This window comes from Zalophus californianus, chromosome 13 (genome assembly GCF_009762305.2).
Source record: "Zalophus californianus isolate mZalCal1 chromosome 13, mZalCal1.pri.v2, whole genome shotgun sequence".
NCBI lineage: Eukaryota > Metazoa > Chordata > Mammalia > Carnivora > Otariidae > Zalophus > Zalophus californianus.
Genome location: NC_045607.1, coordinates 70,116,690 through 70,143,181, shown reverse-complemented (window position 1 = coordinate 70,143,181; position 26,492 = coordinate 70,116,690). Strand labels below are relative to the sequence as shown.

Genomic DNA, 26,492 nt, shown 5'->3' with positions numbered 1-26,492 from the left:
ACAATGAGCGCATGAGGGCCTGCCTCATCACTTGTTCAATCTTATGGCCTCAGTGCATAGGTGCATTGCACATAGAAGGCATGTAGCAAATATTGTTGATTGATTGATTCCAGTCCCAGCTTATAGGACTCTAGGTTTGGATCCACAGCTCTCAAAAGTAAACGATCACAGTAGTAAGGATTAGTTGTGTTGACACACACACAGACACACGCATGCGGATTAATTCAACATAATGGAAATTATGAGGTGCTATGTTCACTATGGTTCCATGAGATCAGGGATATTTGTTCTGTTTTGTTCTTTGATGTATCCCCAAGTGCCTGACCTGCACACAGAAGCACCAGTGACTATTTGATGCATGTATATATGGGATAAAGAAGTGTATTCTGAAATCAGTGTATTTACTCACCGACATATATTGCTGCACACCATCCACAAATTTGGGTCCAGCCTCCTTCCTTAAACTGATCAATTTTGAGAGGTGTTCATAAGCCACAAATTCATTGAAAAATGTCTTATAGCCTATGAGTTTGGCAACCATAAAGCTGTCTTGCCAGTCTATTCCCATCATGAAGGAAAAGGGCATGAAGATGTAGGAGCATATTACCTACAAAACCCCAAAACAGATACTTTATTAGAGTGGTGATTTGCTTACAGTTCCTCTGCCTAACCCTTGTGACAAGATTTTTCCCAACCCCTCTGTGTCTCCTTTAAAGCATAGAAATCCCCTCACATTGCCTTGCCCATCTCTATCCATTAGGAGTCAAGGTTGGCTTTGGATCATTTGAAGTGACCTGGATACCTGGTGTGAGGTCAGTCATTCTCTCCTGGAGGGTGGTAGGAGACTGGGGTGTGGTGAGGGGCAGTGGTGGGAAGATGGGAGAAACATGATAAGTGTTTCTTATACTCTGCATTGTGTAAGAGTAGACTACAGGTGTTAGGGAAGGCAATTCACAAACCCGTTTTATTTTTAAACAAAGATAGGCAGAAACAAAATGAGGAGAGACATGATGGAATTATACCTCAAAACTCAGCTGTGGGTAGTCAAACATGTTTCCAAACCAGGACAGGGCTGCATTCACAAAAGACAACAGGGACAGGAAGGCAATCAGATTCACAGCTATGTTTGCCACCAGGGAGATGGATGAGGATGCTCCCTGTGTTGCGGCTTCTAGGAAGTTCCTTGAATCACTTTATCAAAAAACAGCAATTCCAGAATTATCAAGGTGTTGTCAGTGGATGGACATCACAGATGTAGAAATGGCATAATCAGAGCTCATTGGTTAGAGACACAAACTCTCAGGCTCATGCCTTGGTCAAAATACCTAAATTCCATGAAATCAGGATGGCATTTATAATTGCTGAGTGCAGATGATGGGCATATGGGTGTCTAACTGTTAATGCTACTCTGTTAATTGGGGGGGATCAATAATGAAAAATTTGGGAAATGATAAAAATATTATAGGTTTTAGAAATTATATTAAGGTAGCTAGCAGAAAATATTTATAAAATATTCATGGTGTAAGAACTAATAATTCAAAGAAGGCTTGACTATCTATCACCTCATTTAAGAAATGGTATGTCACCGTCACCTTTGAGTACCCCCTCTTCCTTAATCTCATCTTCTCTTCAATCTCAGAGGTACCTGCTCCCTAGAAGTTGCTTATCATTTCTTTTCTTTTCATTTTTCCTATGTGAGTGTATGCCTAAATGATATGTTGTGTAGGTTTACACATTTGCTTAACTTTGTAAGTGGAATCACACATATTCCATACATGCATTCTTTGACAACTTGCTTTTCACTGACTGTACCTACATACAAACAAGGGATAAATCTCAGCAACATGCTCATTGATGGATTCTGTTATTGAATTAGATACTTTTGACTACCCTAAACCCCTTCATTTTTTTCACTCTTTTTTTCTTTCTTTTGCACAGGGCAAAAGAAAATGAATTGATGAGGGGTTAAAGATACCTTTATCACACCTACATTCTCCCTATTATATAAGAGACTTCCAGAAATGGTTGTCCCATGGCTCTCCAATGGTCATAAATCAGGGCTCAATAAGCACTATACTGTATTTTAAATGAAATATCTACAACGAACCATTAAGGAAATGTATTGACATTCAAGTATTTAGGAAGCTTTTCAAATATCGAAAAGGGATTTTTTTTTTTTTTTTTGGAAGTCTCATAGTCACTGGGAAATTAAATTCACCTTACTACCGTGATTCACTGTGCTCTCCAATGATCAAATTTCTGCTGTGCTTTGTATTTGGACCCTCCACCCCGCCCAGGCAACTCCCCAGCTTGTATGAATTAGGTGTCCCACTTACCCACTTTCCATTTTCATGGCATTTTTGAGGGTTATTTTAGGTGTTTCTGTCTCAGGCCAAAAGAGTTTAGCCACGGCCAATGACGCAGGTGCAGACATGACTGAGGCGGTTAACAGGTGGGAGGGTGGAACCTGTGATTTCAGGAGAAAGAAGGTCAACTGAGGTTTGGCTTTTCTGTTGTGTTCAGGATGAATGGCCCAAAAGCCTTACAAGGGAAGAGAAGGGCAGAATTGAACCCTATGCCAGAAAAGTGTTTCTTCGGAGGCTAGGAAGCACTCAGTGAGCCAAGCCGGCATCACCTTGAGAGTCAGAGGGAGAAGGGAGGAATTGGTGTTAATTGACCACATCCTTTGGGGAGAAGCCCCAAACCAAAATCTAATCATTTCAGAAGAGAATTAATCCTGTGTAAGAACTTCCAGATTCCTCTACCTCTCTGTGGACCTTTTGAATGTTTAAATAGTCCCTAAAGCCCATATTTCATCACATCATCAGTTTAGACAGGGGAAATATCTGGGGGTGCAGGCGCGGATACACCCCTCTGTCTTCCTTTCGCTCTCCTGAAATCTGTGGTGTCTTTATATAATATTCATTTATCCAGCGTCCCTTTAATCTGTAAGTGATTTCTGTTTCCCTCACTGTGGGCCTACTTAAACTCTTTTCCCTTTCCTCCCCACATCCTTATTTTGTTTCAGGATTCTCTTCCCTGTATTTTCAGAATGCCAGCATCTGCATCTCCCTCCCCACTCCCATTCCAGGCAGCACATTTCTGTAGGCAGAATTCCTACGGTGGTGGCGGAGTGGACCATCTGCGGATCCAGACAAGCTACTATTCCTGAGATCTCTGTCACCCTTTTACTCTTCCCTCTTCCTATTGGTTGGCTCTCTAAGGCCCAGATGCAGCGGAGGGATGAAACTCACAGCTGTGCGTTCTTCCATTTCTCCACTGGGGGTTGCCTCATATGTGTGGCTTATAAGCTCTGTGCTGGGGGCACGAGCATCAGTTACAATGGTCTGCAGCCCTGGGCCACAGACAACCCACTCTCCAACGGGGTTGTACATTAGAATGTACAGGAGGAGTTTTTTAAAAAATAGTGATGCTTGGGTCTCACCCCAAGAGGTTCTGGTTTAATTATTCTGTGGTATGGGCCTGGGCATTAGGGTTTGTAAAAGTTCCTGGATGATTCTAATGTGCAGGAAGATTTGAGAACCGCTGCTCTAAGCCACAGGTCAAAAAACTTTTTCTGTGAAGGGCCAGAGAGTAAACATTTTTGGCTTTTTCAGGCCACAACTACCCAACTCTGTAGCATGAAAGCTACCATAGATAAATGAGTAGAAGTAGCTGGTTTCCAGTAAAACTTTAGTTACCAAAAAGGGGGAGCCATTTAGTTTGACCCATGAGCCATACTTTGCTGACCCCTGGTCTTGGCTGCCTTTACTAGTGACTGTAATAGTGGGTTTTTTTTTTGTTTTGTTTTGTTTTACATATTTAAATGTTTGGCCGAAGTAACCTCATAATATGGTTTCATTCTGCCATAGGTGGATATAATTCACATTTAGGTGTCAGGGATTTAAAAGTGAAGCCACAAAGCTCCTCAGGGTCACTCCACACAAATGCCAAAGGAAGCGTGAAGGACTTTTTTGGCCTCCTTCTCTGGCAGCAGTGGTAAAGAAATGACAGGGAGATAACAACAACAAAGAAAGAAGAGGTTGAATTTTCCATAAATTTATCTTCAAACATTCTTACCCCAAAAGAAATGTATGCACCTAACACGCTTCCAGCAATGGTCGAGAACCCAGCGGTCATGACTGCGTGGAGTTCAGACTTGGTGATGTGTGGTAAGTATGGTCGGACTAGCAGTGGAGACTCTGTCTGGAAACAAAGTGAGACCAGATTAAACGTTCCCCTTTAGATCTTAGGAGGGTGTGCCAATCTACTCAAGATTCCTTTTTTTTTTTAAGTGGAACCCAATGAGGGGCTTGGACTCATAATCCTGAGATCAAGACCTGAGCTGAGGGGCGCCTGGGTGGCTCAGTCGTTGAGCGTCTGCTTTTGGATCAGGTCATGACCCCAGGGTCCTGGAATCGAGCCCCGCATTGGGCTCCCTGCTCCGCGGGAAGCCTGCTTCTCCCTCTCCCACTCCCCCTGCTTGTGTTCCTGCTTTCACTATCTCTCTCTCTGTCAAATAAATAAATAAAATCTTAAAAAAAAAAAGATCTGAGCTGAGACCAAGAGTTGGATGCCCACCTGACTGAGCCACCCAGGTGCCCCAAGATTCCATTTTCTAAAGCAGTTTTTCTTTCCTTCTTTTTAAAGATTTATTTATTTATTCCAGAGAGAGAGAGAGAGAGTGCACACACATAAGCAAGAGAGGCAGAGGGAGAGGGAGAGAGAATCTCAAGCAGACTCCACAACAAGCATAGAGCCTGATGCGGGGCTCAGTCCCACCACCCTGAGATCACAAGCTGAGCCAAAACCAAGAGTTGGACTTAAAAGCAGTATTTCTAAGTGTGAACCACAGACAGCTCCACCAGCATCACCTGGGAACTTGACAGACGTGCAAATTCTCAGACTTACTGATTCAGAAACTCTGGGAATGGGACCCGCAATCGTGTTTGAACAAGCCTTCCAGGTGGTTCTGATGCATATTCATTTGAGAACCCACACCATCGATGTCTGGGTCATTGAACTCTACGTCAGTGTGCATATGGAGTCATGTGTAAAGTTTGCAAAATTTGCAAGGCCAGCTCATATAAGGTCCCCACCAGCTTAGGATTGGAGTCTGATGGCCAGGTATTCTTTTCTAAGGTTGGAACACTATTGCCCAAGTAACTGCCCTGGCCTTGTGAACTGGTGATTTCCCATCTTCCAGCTTCTTCTTGACAGACCATATACCTCTTTGCTTACACCACAAGGACAGAGAGACGCAAGTGTAAAAAAATACCAGCAATAACAAGGACAGGTGCCCACAGGCACTTTCCTAATTGGGAATCAGACACCCCACTCTTCCCCTTGGGTGGAAAGGAATTAGAGTGTCGTTGTGAGGGCTTGAATCCCATTAAGGAGGACAGGCAGCTTGCAACGTGGGGCTCTCCATAAATAATAGCTGTACTTTTAGCATATTAAGTATCAAATTGAGCACCACAGAAGCATGTGTGCAATTTTACAATTTTCCCCTCATTATTTGTAATTGTTCTATAAGATTGAATGTGTTGAGCTTCACTTCATGGACTAAATAGAAACTCAGTACATAAGCCCTCTTACCCCGCAGGTAGGAGTAATCACGTCGAGATGGTGTTCTAATTAGTCCTGAGAGATTTTATGACTATAATTATAATAATTTCAACTCCTAGGGAAGGAAGTATGGGCCCTGCCCTAAAGACTATATACTCCAGGCTTGCAAGCTGGGCTTACCAATAAGGCTCAGCCTGCCCGGAGCAGTTGTAAGCCTTGGATTTGGAGCCGTGTGTTTCTCTGGGTGACTTGAATTTTGTTTCAAATCCACTTTCCTTGGGTAGTGGTGCTGGCAAGAATTCACACGTTGTTTCCTGGGTGTGTGATTCCATTTTGCCTGAAGCTACCTATTCTGAGTGATGAGGATGATTACCATTTCTTCCCTATCCACCCCTTAGGAACACTGCTGTTTTGAAGGACACCCCTTGGCATCATATTTCCTTGCTTAAATAGGCTTCAGGCAAAGCACTTAATCTGCGTGATGGATCAGAAAGATGAAAATGCTTTTGCTCATCAGCATTTTTCTTCAGGCCCAGCTAAGACAGACTATTGGCCAGTTCAGACAAGTTGAGAATAAGCTCAAGTATTTATACAGCTGCAGGGGCATTGGTGGAAAGTCTTTCCTGGCCTCTTTCATTACCACAAGCCTTATACCATGGAAAGTGAGGCTGCCTGTCACATCTTTGCAGCTTCAAGACAAGTGGTGACCTCTATTTGAGTGGGTGACCTGCTAGCCTCTGGAGGGCGGGTCAGACACCTCAACAATTCAGTCAACTCAGAAAAGACTGGTTGAGAATCGATACAGGAAAAGCCCAGTGCTTTGATAGAATGATTCCATCTTTCCTCCTCTCTGTAAACTTTCAAGAACCCAAATTTGACACTAGTGTGCTGGGACTCTCGGAAGGGATCTCTCTCGTACACTCTTTTTCTCTCTCTGGAATCTGGACATTGTCAATGCTGGGGTTTCCTTATTTTGACACCCTACCCCTGACACTAAAAAACAATAATACCATTATATTTCTTATTCTACTTTCTAGGAAGCATATCCATTTCAACAGTGTTTTGTTTTGTTTTTTTGAGATTACAACTTACCTGTCCAACAAATATATTGCCAGCAGCAACTACGGATTCAATAGGAGATGATCCCATAGTCACGAGCATTACCCATCCAACCTAAAAGGGGAAAAGGGACAAAGTCAGTGAAGAGCTATTTGTATACACAACACTTCAAAGTAGGGATGAAAATCTTTGGAGGAAAATGCCTTCCACCATTGTGGGCAGGCCAGTGACGGTGCTAAATGTGAGTGTATGTTACCTAGTCTACAGAGCGGACCCATCCAGTCCTCCTATGTGAATGGTAAGGCTGAATCATTGTATATACTTTGAATTCATACATTCAATATACAAACAATTGTCTATTGAAACATTGTATAAGAGTAATAAATTATAATAATTGCTAACAGTCATGACAAGCTTTACTGCATTCCAAGAACTGTTTTATGCTCTTGATCCAGGTAACGCATTGAATTATCATAATAACCCTTTGAGGGAGGTCCTATAATCATAGCCATTTTATAGAAAAGGCATCCAAGGCACAGAACCATTTAGTTATTTTGTCTAAGATCACCCAGCTAATAAGCAGTGAGATGTAGCTGAGGTTTGGCCTTTTTTACTAAATTCTCAAATGAACATGGTTTATGGTCCCACTTCTGCACTGGCCCTTCCAACTAGAGACTGTGGTGCCCACTTCAGGATGGGGACCTCCCGTTGCATTCTCTCCTTCCTTTCTGCTTAGACGTGAGCACAGGAATGCTGAATGTTCAAGTCAACAATCAGAAAAATATGGACCCTGGCGCACTTTGGATGAAATTGTGAATTTTGCTGGTGTTCTGGTTTCTTTCTCTCCCCCACCTCCCTCCCTCCCTCCCTCCCTCCCTCCCTCCCTCCCTCTCTCGTATGTATTTACAAGGACCAGAGGAGGGCTATGACTATGCCCAAACTCTGTCTGCCCTGCTCGGCTTGTGTGCATTTGAACTAACTCAAACATTTCCTCGTGTTCCGATTTAACACGAGTGTAGTAGAACTGGCAGTTGCTGGGGTGGCAGGAATGAGATGAACTTTTTGGACCTTTGCTCCCCCTAAGTTTGTGTGTGCTTATCAAACTCCCTCAGAAACGCAAAGCAGCTTCCCCTTCTTGCTTCGATCCTCTAGCAACTCCTAGACCAAGAATCTCCACTTTTGCAACGTCCCGGGGAGAAGCAGGGACTCTGTAAAAGGCACAGGGAAGACAACCAGGACGAAGGAAGGATGCTGTGCTCCCCACAGGTGCCTGCTTTGCTGGAGTCAATTCTTTGGTTAAAGAAGTAATTACTAAGGTTTTATGAAGATAGCCAGGAACCACTGACTGCGAGTCAAAGCCCCGTTAGAAGTCCCTGAGGTAAAATTGCCTCTAGGGCTCCATGTAGGTTTTTTTGGTTGGGGTCTAATAACTTGGGGTGGAAGAGGAGGTGGTGACGAATCTTGCTACAAACAGAAAGGCACTTTGGGAAAACCTGGATAAAAGGCATTTAAGACTTTGTCCCTGAAATAATTGCTGTACACCTGTCACCCAATCCCTTCAAGTCCCAGTACCTTTCTTTTTTTTTTTAATATTTTATTTATTTATTAGAGAGAAAGCACAAGCAGGAGGGAGGGGCAGAAGGAAAGGGAGAAGGAGAAGCAGACTCCCAGCTGAGCAGGGAGCCTGATGCGGGGCTCGATCCCAGGACCCCGAGACCATGACCTGAGCGGAAGGCAGACGCTTAACTGACTGAGCCACCCAGGCACCCCAAGTACCAGTACCTTTCTAATGATCCACTGCATCAATCCAAGGTAGTAGAGCATGGACATTACGGTGCTGAAGAAAATCACGATTGGCAGGACCTGGGGGTGAGGTGGGGGCATGAAAGCAGTCATGGGCTGATGTTGGCCTCGGTAGGATTAGTAGAGTTCAGATCAGGTCTCTCTTCTGCCTCCTTATCCCCGCCGAAACCATCATCAAAATCATCAGCGATGTCATTTTTAACTAAATGACACTTTAATCCGGCAGCGCCCGCCCCCCCCCCCCCCTTTACCGTCTCTCCTTTGAACTTGCTCTGGATAAACTTGAGTATATTTCATAGGAAACTTGACATTTTTTGTTTCTCTGAAATGATGAGCTTTTCTTACTGTGGCTTCTCAGAGAAGGAATGCAGTGTCAGGGGAATTCGTAATAACTAGATCAACAAACTGAAGGCCACTGACAGATATTCTTGAAGTTCTGATATTAAACAGCCTCATTAGCAGAGGATCCTGGTCAAAACTGAGTGTGAGGAGCCTCTCAGATCCTTATTTAATAGAGGCTGCACCGATCAGATATGGCACGGTAGGTGCTTACCCACACTGCCTCTCATAAAGTAAGCACCCATTCGTTTAGCTTTTAAAATATAATTATTTTACTTAAAGATTGTTTTTAATCACTAAAAAAAATAAATAAATAAACTTGGGAAACTAGTTTGCTTCTGTGATACCAGAGTTGTCTTTTTCTGGATCCTGTTTCCCTGATGCTATTTGGGTGCCTTTGAGGCAGCCTGTGTTTCCACAGTGAACAGTTTCTACCCTGCAGGGAACACACATTGCTGTGGGCTGGGTCCCTCCACACCCCTACCCATCTGTACCCTTCCCCTCTGTTCCCCAGCTAAATGACCAGGGACAGGCTGCCACCAGAGGCATAGAATGACCGAGGACAATTTGTACAGGATCTAATTTAGAAAAATCTATTAATAATGTATATTAAAAGACATTTTGTGCCATTATTCAGAGCTCAGTCACTTATGTGCTTTTATTGGCTTTAATGGGCAAGCAGAGCCTTCCTGAAAGCTTCGGGGAATTAAAGGAGCTTATCTCTTGAATGTTCCCACAGGGATTCTGCTTTGCCAGAAAGGATGGAGGCCCCCCGCTCTGGGGAAGAGGGAGGAGGGTGGGTAGGAAATGTCTAAAGACACTGGTGCAGTCTGGGCAGCAAGTTATGCCTTCCTTGTGACTTTTTTTTTTCCCAGTTTTGGGTTCAATTCATGATATGAGCATATTTCTAACTCAGTTTGTAAACACTTGATGTTTTGGAGCTGGTTTAGTCATCTTGGCACCAAAGCATCAAATCAGCAGTTTTTTTTTTGAAAAAAAAAAAAAAAGAGCAATTAAAAAAAAGATTCAGCATAAACGTTGACCCAACTGAAGCTGGGGTGGTTTGGAGGTAAATTCAGAGTCCCTAAGTGAGAAAACAAGTTAGAAGTGTATGAACAATAACACCACAAAAAGAGAATGCTGAAGGAAAAGCCGAATTCTTTTTTCTGCCTCATCAACAAGTATTTGTAGGGTCTTCACGGGGGAAAGTGAGCTTCCTGGGGCTTGTGGGAGTGCAGGGAGGCCAGCTTGCCTTTCCCCGGGAGCATAATGTCCCTCCTTTGGTTGGGAGAAGGCCCAGCCTCCAGACCCGCTGTGCTGAAGGAAAGACAGGAAAGGTGTAGCATGGAGATGGCTCTGGAAGAAGAGAGGCTCATGTGGGTGAAGAGCTGTCTCCTTCTGGGAGATGGAGGGGGCCCTGAGCACAGAGCTGTCACTGATCCTGGGCCTGGAAGCCATCAGTCCATATGCCTCTTCATTGCCAGCTACCGAATATTCCTTTCCCTGATGCCTCAGATACTATTGTCCCGTATGATTTTTCAGACATATCTCAGGCAATGCTAGGAGCCCCCCTCAAAAGTATTTGTATATTTCTGACTTCCTCTAGATGTCTCCCTCCATGCTATGGCAACAAAGTAAAATGTTTGCATTGTACTAACTTCAGATAAAATCCAATAAATGCAAAAAGGGAGTGATGTGCTATCCACCTAGGGCATGCCTGGCAAGTGTATATCTGGTTTCTGGTCAGTTTCTATCAGAATATCTACAAAGACACAGAAGGTACTGAAAAGGAAGTAAGTACTTTGAAAGGGGATTTGGTTTTACCTTAAATGCAAAGAAGTGGTCTGCGTATGTCTCACCAAAGACAAATTCAGCACCAGCGTTAGTGTATTCCAAGAAGGTCTGAGTTAAAGAAAGGAAAAACAGACGATCATTACAACCATGGAGTTGGTGTTTAGAGTCCACAGGACCTCCCAGGCTCTGCAGAGGGGGAGCCCAGCAAACTTGCTGGTTAGACATGGCAGGTAAATTTTTGTAGCCTTCCCTGCTCCAGTGGATGGCGTGGAAGAATATTTTTGAACTATACCCGCATACAGATTTCTTGTCATTTGTGACATTCAGTCTGACTCCAGGATGCTCGAGAAGGAGCCAGGTCTGTCAGTTTGTTCCAGCAAAGCCCTAGATGGCACACAGGTGGTGCTAGTTAGCACTCGATACAAAGAAAGCCTGTTTCTCTGTTTGTGGAACCATCTTAGAAGTGTGACACCTCTGGGGCAGGACGAAAAGGACAGTCGGGATAGGGGAGTGATGCAGTGGATGATATGGGGGAGGGACAACTGTAATATTAATAAACTAGACAGATTAACATGTTTATACAAACAAAAATATGGGTCAACTCATGCAGATGAAGAAACCTATTTCTGACATGTCTTGAGGATTATATCCAAATGTCAGAAGCACTTATAAGGAAGATGTTCATTTGAACCCAACTTACCTGAACTTGTTGGCCCAACCAATTGAAAGCCATAAATCCAGGGTCAGTCCTTAGGATTAAGAGACCGAGAAGAAACTGTAACCCAATTCCCCAAAAGACAGGCCTCCAGTAAACCTATGTGGAAAGATGAAGAGATAGAACTTACTAGAAAATGAATGCTAAGCTCAGCATACACACCCAGAGGGTCACTATTTCCTTGGAAACTTCTCACACGTGGCCTATGATCCACCTTCTTTGGGAGGCCAAAGCAGTCGTGAGCAGAGAATCCCTTGATAGAATCATGACCCCAGATCTCAGGGCTGCATTCCCTCTTTCAAATCCCGAGTTTGAAGTCTTCAGTCCCTGGAGAGTAGGTAACCATTATATCATGATAAAATAACTTTGACACAAAGAATAGTCTTAGAGGGGCCATTAAAGGAAGAAGGATCTGGTCCTCTTCATTGTGCTGTAAATGTTAGAGACATATAATTATTTCCTCTGTCTGGAAAATGGAAAGGCAGAACATGGCTTCTCTCTGTGTGCCCAAGATTTGTTAATCTGACAATTTGTAAGTGAATTAAGTGAAATTCCACCCTGTTGAGGGGCTCTCATTTCACTGTAAAAGGAGCCAATTAACTCTAATGGAGAGCCAGGGAGTGCAGCAGGAATGGACAATCATCTGCTTTCATTTTTGGTGCGGAGATGAGTGGGCTGCAAAGAACTGTGGGATCGGAGGCATAGAAACCAGTGAAGATGCTGACCCGAGATGGGAAAGCACTTTGGATCCTGTTAGGTGACTTGTTTTTCTTGGGTCAACCTTTTAGAAAGCCAGTAAAATCTTCTGGAGTTTGCCATTCTGAGTTGTGAGTGAAAGCTTCGATGTCTCCGAATTCTTGCCCATTTAATGGGTTACAGGCTGACAGAATGAGAATGAGAATTGAATTCAGTGGGAACAAAACTGTTTAAGGACAGATTTTTGCAGTAAAATAACCTAACTTGCAAATAGAAATTTGATCAACTGCAGAGTCCAGTGGTAGAATACTAGGTTATTTACTGGCCTGGGGAAACCAGGATCAAAGTAGATAAATTTTTTTTTGTGTGTTTGACAGAGCGAGGTGGGGTACGTGAGTGGAAATTGGACTTGGCAGGAGAGAACACCTCACTGGTGGTGTAACTGGCAAATTACTGAGAATGAAAAATGAGAGAGTACTAGTACTAAGAAAGCTCCGGAAGAAAGGCACCCTAGCCACTTAATATAGCATAGCAAGGTAAGACAAATACTGAGTAACAGTGGAATTCTCTCACACTCATTATTTTATGCAATTTAGACATGAGGGGGAAAAAAAAGAGAGGAAAAGCTGAAATGGATTGATTTCACACTTACTTTGGTTGGATACTTGGAAAATAGAAATATCAGGATAATGTACATTATGAGCCCACCGAAGGAAATCAGCTGCTGTTGACCCAATTTGGCAGTGTCAAAGATCAGCCACAAAATAACTCCCAGGATCAGTAAGCTCCAAATCACCCTAAGAGAATCAGAAAGGAGGCATCAGCATCATTTGTTGTGCTAACCTGAAAATCTGGAGCAGGCTTAAACTAGCAAACAAAAAATTTATTAAGAGTAGCATACCATGGCAAGTTATGCTTCTAGAGATTGCACAGACCCTCTTTGGTTGTGACTATAAAGGCAAATAGCCAAAAAAAAAAAAAAAAAAAATTAAGCACTGCCTTAAGCACATTCTATAAATCTTGGGCTCTTCGCTGGTTCAAGGACATACCAAAGGGTTCAGAGATGAGAAAGGATGCTTTAGAGAGGGAAGTCTGGTGATTTCTTTGAGAGATCTGCTGGGAGTCCTCACTTCCGTTTTAGGAAACGGGAGAGATTTTACTTTTCTTCCCTTTAGGGGAGAACTTGAAATGTGTTCTCTGAAGATGGGGGACTTCAGTTGAGCCTCAGAGAGCTAAGTTGGACTTCAGGATGGGTTCTGACTCCTTGGCGGATCCAGTAGGCATGACAAGTTTGACTCACAGCTTGGGAGGGCAGAGCCAGAAGGCATGCTGTGTTGGGATTGCACAATCCTGTGTTATTAGGTCAAGGATTTGTGAACTTTCCTGGTACATCCCCTGTGAGCCATTCTGGGGAGAACCTGTCCTGTGTCCAATCCACTAGGGCCACCTGGAGGAAGAGGAGGTCCCACAGAAAGAGGCTGAGGGAAAAGCCCTGAGTGGTCACTCATAGGATATGGGGTCCTATAGGAAAGAGTCGGCTTTAATAATTCACAGGGTCTTCCTCTCAGAGAGGCCAGCTTCAGGCCCAGAGCAGAAAGCTGCCTCCCCAAGTCAGAACTGTCCCATCATTTGGACAACATTTTATCATTTAGTGGCACTTGAAATTAAAGCAGTTTGTAGGGACGTTTGAACATATCTTGAACGAGTCATTGCCCTATCTAGGCCTTGATTTCCTGTTTGTAAAATGAAGGCATTATGACAGGCATTATAACTCAGTTATTTCTAGTTTCAATAGACCATAAATGAGGGAGCAATTTCAGAATATGTTTTTGGAACAGTGTTGGAAAAGACTAACATCCCTCTCAAAAGCAACAAGAGGACTGGGTGCATTTACCACTTCATCCAGAACCAATGGCTGTTTAGGAGCCTTTTGACAGGAGACAGGCACTCATCGATTCGATGCTCATATTTGGCCATAAAGTAATCCCAGACCACAAAGAAGATGGCGGCCACGGTGATCACAAAAAGGGGAAGGGCTCTCTGAAAGTTTAGCACACAAGCTGCAATCACCATCGCCAGGTAACCTGTTGAGAAAGTGAGCACAGACATGGAACATCACCCGCACCAAGCTGCCGACCAGCCTCCAGCACTGACATGGCTCAGCCAAGGGGAGGTTCAGTCAAGAAGCCACTGAATGCAGAGTTGTGTGGCATTCGCTGCATGGCCTGAAAAGCCTAGAATACTAGCTGGCCCAGTACAGAGGAAGCTTTCAACCCTGCTGTTCCCTGTTTCAGCTATCTGAGCACCAACCAAGCCACTGACCTTGGAGGTGCAGTGATCCTCAATTAATGTCAGTGGACTTGGGTGTGAGGGTTCACATTTTATAGACAGGAGTGTTCTTCAAAATGGGCTGTGGAATCATTTGCTTTGGAGGGAGTCAATAGAGGGGACCTGCTCATCAGCAAAGATAGGCAAGAGGAATAGCCTACATGACCCTAGGCTCCTGCTCACATTGTATTTGCATGAAGTGTGAATTGCTTAGATTGCCCCCTGCAATTAGGTTCCCACCTGGTGAGTATCACCATGTTTTCTAGTTACCTGGATTTGCATTAACCAACCCTTAAATCCATTACAAAAACAAAGGCCGTAAGAGTAGGGAACCTAAATAATTAGCTGCTGGCTGCATAAACCGAACGGGGAAACAATCTGCATAGGCAACCCCAGTCGAGACCCACCACTTGGGACTTCTTGATTACCCTCTCTGCTTCTTTGGATTCACCGAAGTCCGGGGGAACAGAATGATTAGAAAGATTTATTTTCTTTCTACAGAAAACTAATATTTGGGGGATTCTCAAAAAAAGACACTGGCATCCATCCTTCCTTTCATTATTTACCTAGTAGTAAGATGCCCCAGATGATGTACCAAAGGGTGGTTTTGTGTTTCTTATAAAAATCACAAACTGTATCATACTTCCTTTCCAGATACCTGTAACAACACAAAAGCAAAAACGCAGGCAGAAGTAAACATCAAAAACATGAAATAAACTGACACACTGAGCTAGATGAGGCTTTGTAAATCAAGCAAGCAAACGAACAAATTGGCGAAGTGTATGTCCTACAAAATAGAAATGGGATACTCATCTCATTTAAGACTACAAGCAGCCATGGCTTGCATCAACTTTTGCTGCACGGATGTGCCAAGCCCTGAGGGCTTACAGAAATGCAGAAAACATGCTTCTGGAAACAGAGCAGGGGAGCTGGTAACTAAACAAAAGCCGAAAATAAATCATAAGATGAGAGTGTTTCTCACTGGACTCTGAGGGCCTCTGATAGCTTTTAAGCCACAGTTATGAAATGTTGATTTTAGAAACCCTTCTGGTCTCACAAAGTTTGAGTAAGCAGGTTGTTCCCTGTGCTGGCTTACCGTATGTTTTAGCGGGAGACTGACAGACTTCACTGGGTGCTTGAAATGTAAAGAAGGATTTTGTGGATTTCAGAGCTGCCAGCCAGCAGGTTGTAATATAGCTTTCCAGAAAGTTCTGGCATTGTTGGCATGCCTTTGTTTCTGTCCAGAGCTTTGTTAGGGGGTGGTGGGTAGTGAGTGAACAATATATGCATCCAATCACTTCTGCTGGGGAGGACGGTGTCCATCAGTGAGTGAGTTTGGAGGGGCCTCAGGGCCATACACACAGTGGCTGTCCTCTACTTTTCCTGGAGTGCTCCTGGTTCCCTCCATTCCTGCCCTGAAATCTGGCTTCCCTGCACTCACCTCTTTCCTCAGTGCCCCTTCTAATGGAGACCTCTTCTCCCACTGGAGGAAGGAATTTATTCACACATTTAATCATTGCCATTTCTAGTCCCTAGAGGAGATTCCTCATCTCCAGGATCTCAAAGGACTCAACCCTGAGCTGGGACCTCCCCTCCACTTCTCCACCTTGCAGCAGCTATTCCTGTGTGTCCAAGTCTTGGCAACCCCTGCAAGTTTCAGAATAGAGCCCAAGCCCCTCACTCCTACAACACCTTGCATCTCCTCGGACAGAGGCATTCCTCTGTGCTTTACTCCTACTGTCTTCTTTGATCATATTTTGTGATGAAGTCTTGACTGGCTAACTTCCTGGAGAACAGATGTGAGCCTGGTTGCACTAGGACCCTTGGAGATGAGGCTGCTTGATGGGCATTTGTTGAATTACCAGATAAATGAAGTGGTAGTGTGTGTTGCTTATCTGGAATAGTATTCTACCACTGTGGGTTGGGACCCATCAGTGGATTATGAAGAGCACAGTGCGGGACACCCTTCTTTAATAAGAAAGACTAGGATGTATGAGAGCATATCACACATAGTAATGATGAGTCTTACTTTATGAAAACTTTGGTGTTATGTCTGTTAGTGAATTAGAAATACTGATCCAGAAGATATGGAGGAAATAAAAATTCAGTAAAGACTAAGTTTTCATGGTTGAATTTAGGAAAGATTGATGATCCATCATCTTCAATTTCTGATAGTGTTTCAAAGTGGCAGAGGTGGAGGGCAACATTGAATTGAGCACATTCATGTACTTTAGGTTGGATTCATCAGATTCTTTAATTGCACAGAATGTATGTGGTCCAAGACATCAATCTCACACTGCATAAAGTAAAGTAGCTCAAAATAGAGGCTTCAGCCATTTGGTTATCTTGACTAGACCACTTCTGTCCTCCTGGTGATTGCTTCTATCCCATTAACATTAGGGGAAACCTGAGTACCTCTGCCCACCCAAGAGAATTTCTCAGCCCTTGGGGTCAGAGATCCATAAAGTAAAATGAAAGATGGGACTAAGCTCAGGTTTCTGAGGCAGTGAGTATTTTGGATTGTGACAAGAGCTTTTAATCCTAATTCTCACCAACTCCAGAGATACCTTCTGATGCATAAAAACAAAGTTCCTCGGAGACATAGAAATTTAAATAAAATTTAAATGGGCATTCAGAAACTTGACAAATACTTGAGTGTTATGACATACCAGACATTCTTGGACTAAGAATCAGAAGCTGAAATTGTTAAATTAGCTTTGTTCCTCGCTAGCTGACTAACCTTGAGTAGGTCACTTCTCTGAGCTTCATTTCTCTGGTCCAAAAAATAAAGAAAACAATTTGCCTCTCTTATCTCATGGGGCAATAAGGACTTGGAATACCTTCAGGATACTACAATGTAAGAGCAAGTTTGTTGGGACTTAATGTGGATTGGGTTTTGAGAAATCAATTGCTTATTGATTGACATTGAGAAGATGAATTAACTACTTTTGCATGGACTGGAGCAATTAGTTGGTAATTTATGCCTTTAATTAGAAGACTGTCTTGGATATTGGGTTCCCAAGACATCAGCAGTTTGAATTTACCACGTGATTATCATAGAGCATTAATTTTTCTGAAAATGGTGTTGGGTCGGTAGTAGGGAAGGGGGATTGGTGGTAGTGGTGGTAATAGATAATAAATAATAATAATAAATGTTTAAAATTAGATGAGGATAAAACAAAGTGGCAAAACCAAATAGGAGGTCAGTATGGTTACTTCTCTGGTTTAAGCCTGTACCCTTTTTGATGTGTCTCTGGATCATCCTCCTCATCTTCTTTGTTTCTTAAAGAATCCTGCTCAATGGTGACTTGCTCTTCGTCCTGGAAATCAAACGTTGCAGCAGAAATGGAATAATGAGAATCTGGGGCATAATGGACCCTCATCTCTTTTGCTCAGAATTTTGGCAAAGGACTGACAAAAGCTCTTTTAAAATTATTATGCTAGAAGATAGCTCCTATTATCTACTTCTGCAGACATTTTCCCCTTTATCACAAAAAGTCCAGGATCACACTTCTCTCTCCTTTTTCTTCCAAAAGAGCTTTTGGGTTTCCTCCTTTTTCTTTAGGGAATAGGCTTATATCTCTACTTTTTGCTTCTGTCTGTACTGCAGTCATTCAACCCCTGCTCTGTTTTCAGGCATGAGCTAAATGAACTTAATATCAGAGGCTGCATAAATCTCCTTTTTTTAGCATTTTAATATTTTATTAACATATAATGTATTATTTGTTTCAGGGGTACAGGTCTGTGATTCATCAGTCTTACACAATTCACAGCGCTCACCATAGCACATACCCTCCCCAGTGTCCATCACCCAGCCACCCCATCCCTCCCACCCCCCTCCACTCCAGCAATCCTTAGTTTGTTTCCTGAGATTAAGAGTCTCTTATGGTTTGTCTCCCTCTCTGGTTTCATCTTGTTTCCTTTTTCCCTCCCTTCCCCTATCATCCTGTCTTATTTCTCCAATTCCTCATATCAATGAGATCATATGATAATTGTCTTTCTCTGATGGACTTATTTAGCTTATCATAATACCCTCTAGTTCCATACACATTGTTCCAAATGGCAAGATTTTGGGTTTTTTTTTTTGATGGCTGCATAATATTCCAGTGTGTGTGTGTGTGTGTGTGTGTGTGTGTGTGTGTGTGTGTGTGAGTGTGTGTGTGTGTATCACATCTTTATCCATTCATCTGTTGATGGACATCTGGGCTCTTTCCATAGTTTGGCTATTGTGGACATTTTGCTATAAATATTGGGGTATATGTACCCCTTCGGATCACTACATTTGTATCTTTGGGGTAAATACCCAGTAGTGCAATTGCTGGTCATAGGGTAGCTCCATTTTCAACTTTTTGAGGAACCTCCATTCTGTTTTCCAGAGTGGCTGCACCAGCTTGCATTCCCACCAACAGTGTAGGAGAGTTCCCCTTTCTCTGCATCCCCGGCAACATCTGTCATTTCCTGACTTGTTAATTTTAGCCATTCTGACTGGTGTGAGGTGGTATCTCATTGAGGTTTTGATTTGGATTTCCCTGATGCCAAGCGATGTTGAGCACTTTTTCATGTGTCTGTTGGCCATTTAGATATCTTCTTTGCAGAAATGTCCATTCATGTCTTCTGCCCATTTCTTGATTCAATTCTTTGTTCTTTGGGTGTTGAGTTTGATAAGTTCTTTATAGGTTTTGGATACTAGCCCTTTATCTGATATGTCATTTGCAAATATCTTCTCCCATTCTGTCAGTTGTCTTTTGGTTTTGTTGGCTATTTCCTTTGCTGTGCAAAAGCTTTTTATCTTGAAATCCCAAGAGTTCATTTTTGCCCTTGCTTCCCTTGCCTTTGGCAATGTTTCTAGGAAGAAGTTGCTGCAGCTGAGGTCGAAGAGGTTGCTGCCTGTGTTCTCCTTTAGGATTTTGATGGACTCCTGTCTCCCATTTAGGTCTTTTATCCATTTGGAGTCTATTTTTGTGTGTGGTGTAAGGAAATGGTCCAGTTTCATTCTTCTGCATGTGGCTGCACAATTTTCCCAACACCATTTGTTGAAGAGACTCTTTTTTCCATTGGACATTCTTTCCTGCTTTGTCAAAGATTAGTTGACCATAGAGTTGAGGGTCCATTTCTGGACTCTCTATTCTGTTCCATTGATCTATGTGTCTGTTTTTGTGCTAGTACCATACTGTCTTGATGATGACAGCTTTATAATAGAGCTTGAAGTCTGGAATTGTGATGCCACCAGCTTTGCTTTTCTTTTTCAACATTCCTCTGGCTATTCGGAGTCTTTTCTGGTTCCATACAAATTTTAGGTTTATTTGTTCCATTTCTTTGAAAAACGTTGATGGTATTTTGATGGGGATTGCATTGAATGTGTAGATTGCTCTAGGTAGCATTGACCTCTTCACAATGTTTGTTCTTCCAATCCATGAGCATGGAACGTTTTTCCATCTCTTTGTGTCTTCCTTAATTTCTTTCATGAGTATTTTATAGTTTTCTCAGTACAGATTCTTTGCCTCTTTGGTTAGATTTATTCCTAGATATCTTATGGTTTTGAGCACAATTGTAAATGGGATCGACTCCTTAATTTCTCTTTCTTCTGCCTTGTTGTTGGTGTATAGAAATGCCACTGATTTCTATGGGTTGATTTTATATCCTGTGACATTACTGAATTCCTGTATGAGTTCTAGCAGTTTTGGGGTGGAGTCTTTTGTGTTTTCCACATAAAGTACCATATCATCTGCAAACAGTGAGAATTTGACTTCTTCTTTGCCAATTTGGATGCCTTTGATTTCTTTTTGTTGTCTGATTGCTGTGGCTAGGACTTCTAATACTATGTTGAATAGCAGTGGTGATAGTGGACATCCCTGCTGTGTTCCTGACCTCAGGGGGGAAGCTCTCAGTTTTTCCCCATTGAGAATGGATACTCACTGTGGGTTTTCATAGATGGCTTTTATGATATTGAGGTATGTAGCCTCTATCCCTACACTGGGAAGAGTTTTAATCAAGAAAGGGTGGTGTACTTTGTCAAATGCTTTTCTGCATCTATTGAGAGGATCATATGGTTCTTGTTCTTTCTTTTATTATTGATTGATTTGAAGTTGTTGAACCAACCTTGCAGCCCAGGAATAAATCCCACTTGGTCCTGGTGAATAATCCTTTTAATGTACTGTTGGATCCTATTGGCTAGGATTTTGGTGAGAATTTTTACATCCATGTTCATCAGGGATATTGGTCCGTAATTCTCCTTTTTGATGGGGTCTTTGTCTGGTTTGGGGATCAAGGTAATGCTGGCCTCATAAAATGAGTTTGGAAGTTTTCCTTCCATTTCTATTTTTTGGAACCGTTTCAGAAGAATAGGTATTAATTCATCTTTAAATGTTTGGTTGAATTCCCCTGAGAAGCCATCTGGCCCTGGGCTCTTGTTTGTTGGGAGATTTTTGATGACTGCTTCAATTTCCTTAGTGGTTATACGTCTGTTCAGGTTTTCTATTTCTTCCTGGTTCAGTTTTGGTAGTTGATACATTTCTAGGAATGCATCCATTTCTTCCAGATTATCTAATTTGCTGGCATAGAGTTGCTCATAATATGTTCTTATAATTGTTTGTATTTCTTTGGTGTTGGTTGTGATCTCTCCTCTTTCATTCATGATTTTCTTTATTTGGGTCCTTTCTCTTTTCTTTTTGATAAATCTGGCCAGGGGTTTATCAATCTTGTTAATTCTTTCAAAGAACCAGCTCCTCATTTTGTTGATTTGTTCTATTGTTCTTTTGGTTTCTATTTCATTGATTTCTGCTCTGATCTTTATTATTTCTCTTCTCCTGCTGGGTTTAGGCATCTATTCTTCTCTGGACAAAATGACAAAATGGAAAAATTCACCTCAAAAAAAAAGAACAAGAGGCAGTACCGACTGCCAGGGACCCAATCAATATAGACATTAGTAAGATGTCGGAACTAGAGTTCAAAATGATGATTATAGGGCACCTGGGTGGCTCAGTCAGTTAAGCATCTGCCTTCAGCTCACGTCATGATCCCAGGGTCCTGGGATCGAGACCCTCATTGGGCTCCCTGCTCATCGGGGAGCCTTCTTCTCCCTCTGCCCCTCCCCCTGCTCCTGCTTACTCTCTCTCTCTCAAATAAAGAAAGAAAGAAAGAAAGAAAAAACTGAACAAAATGACGATTATAAAAATACTAGCTGGGCTTGAAAAAAGCATGAAAGATCCTAGAGAATCCCTTTCTGGAGAAATAAAAGAACTAAACTCTAACCAACTCAAAATAAAAAAGACTATTAATGAGGTGCAATAAAAAAAAATGGAGGCTCTAACTGCTAGGAAGAGAGAATTAGTGATATAGAAGACCAAATGATGGAGAATAAAGAAGCTGAGAAAAAGAGAGATAAACAACTACTGGATCACAAGGGGAGAATTTGAGACATAAGTGGTACCATAAGATGAAACACTATTAGAATAACTGGGGCCCCAGAAGAAGAAGAAAGAGAGAGAGGGGCAGAAGGTATATTGGAACAAATTATAGCGGAGAACTTCCCTAATTTGGGGGAGGAAACAGGCATCAAAATCCAGGAGGCACAGAGAACTCCCCTCAGAATCAATAAAAATAGGTCAACATCCCGACATCTAATAGTAAAACAAGTCTCAGAGAAAAAGAGAAAATCCTGAAAGAAGCTTGGGACAAGAGGTCTGTGAACTACAATGGTAGAAACATTAGATTGGCAGCACACCTATCCACAGAGACCTGGCAGGACAGAAAGGACTGGCATGATATATTCAGAGCACTAAAGGAGAAAAATATGCAGCCAAGAATACTATATCCAGCTAGGCTGTCACTGAAAATAGAAGGAGAGATAAAAAGCTTCCAGGAGAAACAAAAACTAAAAGAATTTGCAAATACCAAACCAGCCCTCCAAGAAATATTGAAAGGGGTCCTCTAAGCAAAGAGATAGACTAAAAGTAACATAGACCAGAAAGGAACAGAGACAATATACATTAACAGTCACCTTACAGGCAATACAATGGCACTAAATTCATATCTTTCAATAGTTACCCTGAATTTAAATGGGCTAAATGCCCCAATCAAAAGACACAGGGTATCAGATTGAATAAAAAAACAAGACCCATCAATATGCTGTCTGCAAGAGACTCATTTTAGACCCAAAGACACTTCCGGATTTAACGTGAGGGGGTGGAAAGCCATTTACCATGCTAATAGATATCATAAGAAAGCTGGGGTGGCACTCCTTATATTAGACAAATTAGATTTTAAACCAAAGACTATAATAAGAGATGAGGAAGGACACTATATCCTACTTAAAGAGTCTATCCAACAAGAAGATCTAACAATTTTATATATCTCTGCCCCTAACATGGTAGCAGCCAATTATATAAGCCAATTAATAACAAAATCAAAGAAACACATCGACAACAATACAATAATAGTAGGGGACTTTAACACCCCCCTCACTGAAATGGACAGATCATCTAAGCAAAAGATCAACAAGGAAATAAAGACTTTAAATGACACACTGGACCAAATGGACTTCACAGATATATTCAGAACATCCATCCCAAAGCAACGGAATACACATTCTTCTCTAGTGCCCATGGAACATTCTCCAGAATAGATCACATCCTAGGTCACAAATCAGGTCTCAACCGGTACCAAAAGATTGGGATCATTCCCTGCATATTTTCAGACCACAATGCTTTGAAACTAGAACTCAGTCATAAGAGGAAAGTCGGAAAGAACTCAAATACATGGACGCTAAAGAATATCCTACTAAAGAATGAATGGGTCAACCAGGAAATTAAAGAAGAATTAAAAAAATTCATGGAAACCAGTGAAAATGAGAACACAACTGTTCAAAATCTTTGGGATGCAGCAAAGGCGGTCCTAAGAGGAAAGTATATAGCAATACAAGCTTTTCTTAAGAAACAAGAAAGGTCTCAAATACACAATCTAACCCTACACCTAAATCTCCTTTTATACTCTGCCAGCCCTGGTTTCCAAAGGACTGAGACCAAAGCTGGCTTATTTTCCTGGCAGCCCAAGGCTTGGTCTGCAGATGTGAGCACAAGCCCAGTATCTTCAAGAGCTGATAAACTTTCCCTTGGGAACTAGGGTCCTTCTATCAGTGGGCTAAAGTTTGGATGCATTTCCCTTTCTCAGTGAGCCCTTGCTCTAATTAATGGAGTGAAGTATATACCTGGGCTATCTTTCTATGTGCTGTTCAAACTTTTAAATATCCATCCAACATTTTGCAATAATGTTTCAAATAGGTCCAGCTATTGTAAGCATGGCAAGGGAGGGTGGCAAGGAAGTATGCAGAAGAGCAGTTTTGAACGTGCTCTAAGAGGGATAATGCCATATCTCAGTTTATATTTTCTGTCATATCCCAGGTAGCCAGTGATTCTCTGTACTTTGCTAGAACTCAGAAATAAGTCATAAGCGGGGCATCTGGGTAGCTCAGTCTGTTAAGTGTCTGACTCTTAATTTCGGCTCGGGTTGTGAGACTGACCCCTGCATTGGGCTCTGCAGTGGGCGTGGAGCCTGCTTAAGATTCTCTCTCTCCCTTTAGCCAACCCCCGCTCTAAAAATAATAATAAAATAAAATAAATTAAGTCATAAGCATGTCTCTGAGCTAAAAGGATTCTCAAAGATCATATAGTCCTTTGATGCCAAATTCCATTACATGTTTCATTTAGACTACCTTCATTTTCTGGGCTGGATCCAAGGAATTAGGAAGGTGGAGGGTAATAGAAAAAGAGGCCAGTGGACTCCAAGCTGCAGCTGCTGAGGACAGGGGTATACAGGAGCCTTATTCATTTCATTCCCATCTAACACCTAGCTTAGCCAATATGTTAAAGTTTGACAAATATTTTATTTAAATAATCATAATTATTATTTTCTTACAGTGAAATTTGAAGTTACCTACTGCCTATGGAATGTCTGGCATTAACTGTTCTTTTTCCACCCCCAAATAGTTCCCATCTTTATTTATTTGTTTGTTTGTTTGTTTTTACCTATCAGATTGGTACACTTTTTTCTTTAAAAATTTTAATTTTAATAAAATTAACATACAGTTTTATATTAATTTCAGGTGTACAATATAGTCTTCAACAATTCTCTACATGACTCAGTGCTCATCATATGAGTGTGCTCTTAATCCCCCTTCCCCTAGTTCACCCACCCCCCCATCCACCTCCCCTCTGGTAACCACCTCTCTATAGTTAAGTCTGTTTTTCGGTTTATCTCTTTTCTTCTTCATTTGTTTTGTTTCTTAAATTCCACATATGAGTGAGATCATATAGTATTTGTCTTTCTCCGACTGACTTATTCCAGTTGGCATTATGCTCTCTAGATCCATCCATGTTGTTGCAAATTGCAAGATTTCATTCTTTTTTATAGCCCAATAATATTCCTATATATATATATATATATATATATATCACCTCTTCTTTATCCATTCATCTATCGATGGATACTTGGACTGCTTCCATAGTTTGGCTATTGTAGATAATGCTGCAATAAACATAAGGGTGCATGTATCCCTTTGTATTCTTTGGGTAAATACCCAGTGGACAGGGTAGTTCTATTTCTTAAAGTTTTGAAGAACCTCCATATTCTTGTCCACAGTGGCTGCACCAATTTGCATTCCCACCAACAGTGCACGAAGGTTCCTTTTTCTCCCCATCTTCTTTAAGAAATTTAATTAATTATTAATTAATTAATTAACTTATTTATTTATTTAGTTCAGTTAGCCAGCATATAGCACATCATTAGTTTTTGATGTAGTGTTCAACGATTCATTATTTCTCCCCATCTTTGCCAACACTTGTCGTTTCTTGTGTTTTTGATTTTGGCCATTCTGACAGGTATGCAGTAATATTTCATTGTGGTTTTGATTTGCATTTCCCTGATGCTGAGTGATGTTGAGCATCTTCTCATGGGTCTGTTGGCCATCTGGATGTCTTCTTTGAAGAAATGTCTGTTCATGCCTTCTGCCCATTTTTTAACTGGCTTATGTTTTTTTGGTTTTAAAAATAGGGAATGCTTCACAAATAGGCATGTCATCCTTGTCCAGGGGCCATGCTAATCTTCTTTCTGTCGTTCCAGTTTTAGTATATGTGCTGCCAAAGCAAGTACCTGTCTCCATCTTTAAACAAACCAAAACTGACAATAACAACAACAGAATCTTCTTGACCCCATAGTCATGGGACATCTACCCTCCCTCCTTCCCTTCACAGACAAATCACTTGAAAGAATTGCCTTTGCTTTTAGCGACCCTCACATCCTACTCACTCAGACTTCTACTGAGATGACTGCTGCCAAGGTCATCCAAGGACCATTGTTGCCAAATCCAGTGGCTCCTCCTTGTTCTTTATATTCTTATTTATAACAGTAAAGTATTTAATTTTTTTGTTTTTGATTGTTTTTTGAAACAATAAAAAAAAAAAGACTTCATTTTTTAAAGAGCAGTTGCAGGTTCCCAGCAAAACTGAGGGGAAAGTAGAAATTTCCCATGTACCTACTGCCCGAGCTCATGCGTAGCTTCTCCCGTTAGCACCGTCTTCTACCAGAGCGGTACATTTGTTGCAGTTGATGAACGTACATGGCCCATGACATGGGCACGTGGGTGTACATTTGCCTTAAAAGGCCATATTTTAAGATGTTAGGCACTGATTTTTTTCTGGAATTATATAGGTAATTTTTTTTTATCTTCCAAAGTTTGCTACAATAATTTATCACATTTTCTATTTCAAACAAGTTATTCTTTTTATCATGAGAATAACTCCCTCCAATAAATGGCTTGATAGTCGGCACCCAGAATTACCAAAAAAAAAAAAAAAAAAGGATGGTCTACATGGATAATCTGCTGGATTTTTAGCAGCAGAAGGCTTTCTTCAAATGATCTCCTACCCAGAATTAAATATATATATAAAAAAATAAAAGTGGCCTTGTGACAGAGTGCCTCAGTCTGCTGTAAACTTAGGTGTCCCTGGGGAACCCGAGGGCATGATGGACAGTTTTAGAACCATATCTTAGAACCTTCCTCATCTGCCTCACTTGCTTTAAAACTGAGACGCTTTGGTTTAAGCCAGTGCTTTTTGCTTTAGGATGGAGCTTGGAATCTGTACTAGTGAAGTGTCCAGAGAAAGCCTACGTACTCTCCCCAGTGGAAAACTCTGGG

The 26,492-nt window shown here is 41.8% G+C and overlaps 1 protein-coding gene and 1 non-coding gene across 5 annotated transcripts in view; both read right to left on the bottom strand.

The window, feature by feature from the left end:
• Positions 1-26,492, bottom strand: part of SLC28A3 (solute carrier family 28 member 3) — a 54,527-nt gene that overhangs the window by 7,704 nt on the left and 20,331 nt on the right. For 2 of the 4 annotated variants that reach the window (XM_027614425.1, XM_027614426.1), the window contains 13 exons: positions 17,540-17,622; positions 14,869-14,960; positions 13,869-14,058; positions 12,627-12,771; positions 11,477-11,605; positions 11,264-11,377; positions 10,594-10,671; positions 8,410-8,490; positions 6,661-6,741; positions 4,081-4,206; positions 2,337-2,467; positions 1,023-1,191; positions 410-607 (listed from right to left, as the gene is read on the bottom strand). In XM_027614425.1, coding sequence (XP_027470226.1) covers positions 410-607; positions 1,023-1,191; positions 2,337-2,467; positions 4,081-4,206; positions 6,661-6,741; positions 8,410-8,490; positions 10,594-10,671; positions 11,264-11,377; positions 11,477-11,605; positions 12,627-12,771; positions 13,869-14,058; positions 14,869-14,960; positions 17,540-17,622 — 1,617 coding nt within the window. The remainder of the gene's footprint in view (positions 1-409; positions 608-1,022; positions 1,192-2,336; positions 2,468-4,080; positions 4,207-6,660; positions 6,742-8,409; positions 8,491-10,593; positions 10,672-11,263; positions 11,378-11,476; positions 11,606-12,626; positions 12,772-13,868; positions 14,059-14,868; positions 14,961-17,539; positions 17,623-26,492) is intronic. The other 2 variants (XM_027614428.1, XM_027614427.1) reach the window with 2 other exon arrangements.
• Positions 25,341-25,447, bottom strand: LOC113935245. The gene has a single exon (XR_003523984.1). It is a non-coding gene; the product is annotated as a U6 spliceosomal RNA (small nuclear RNA).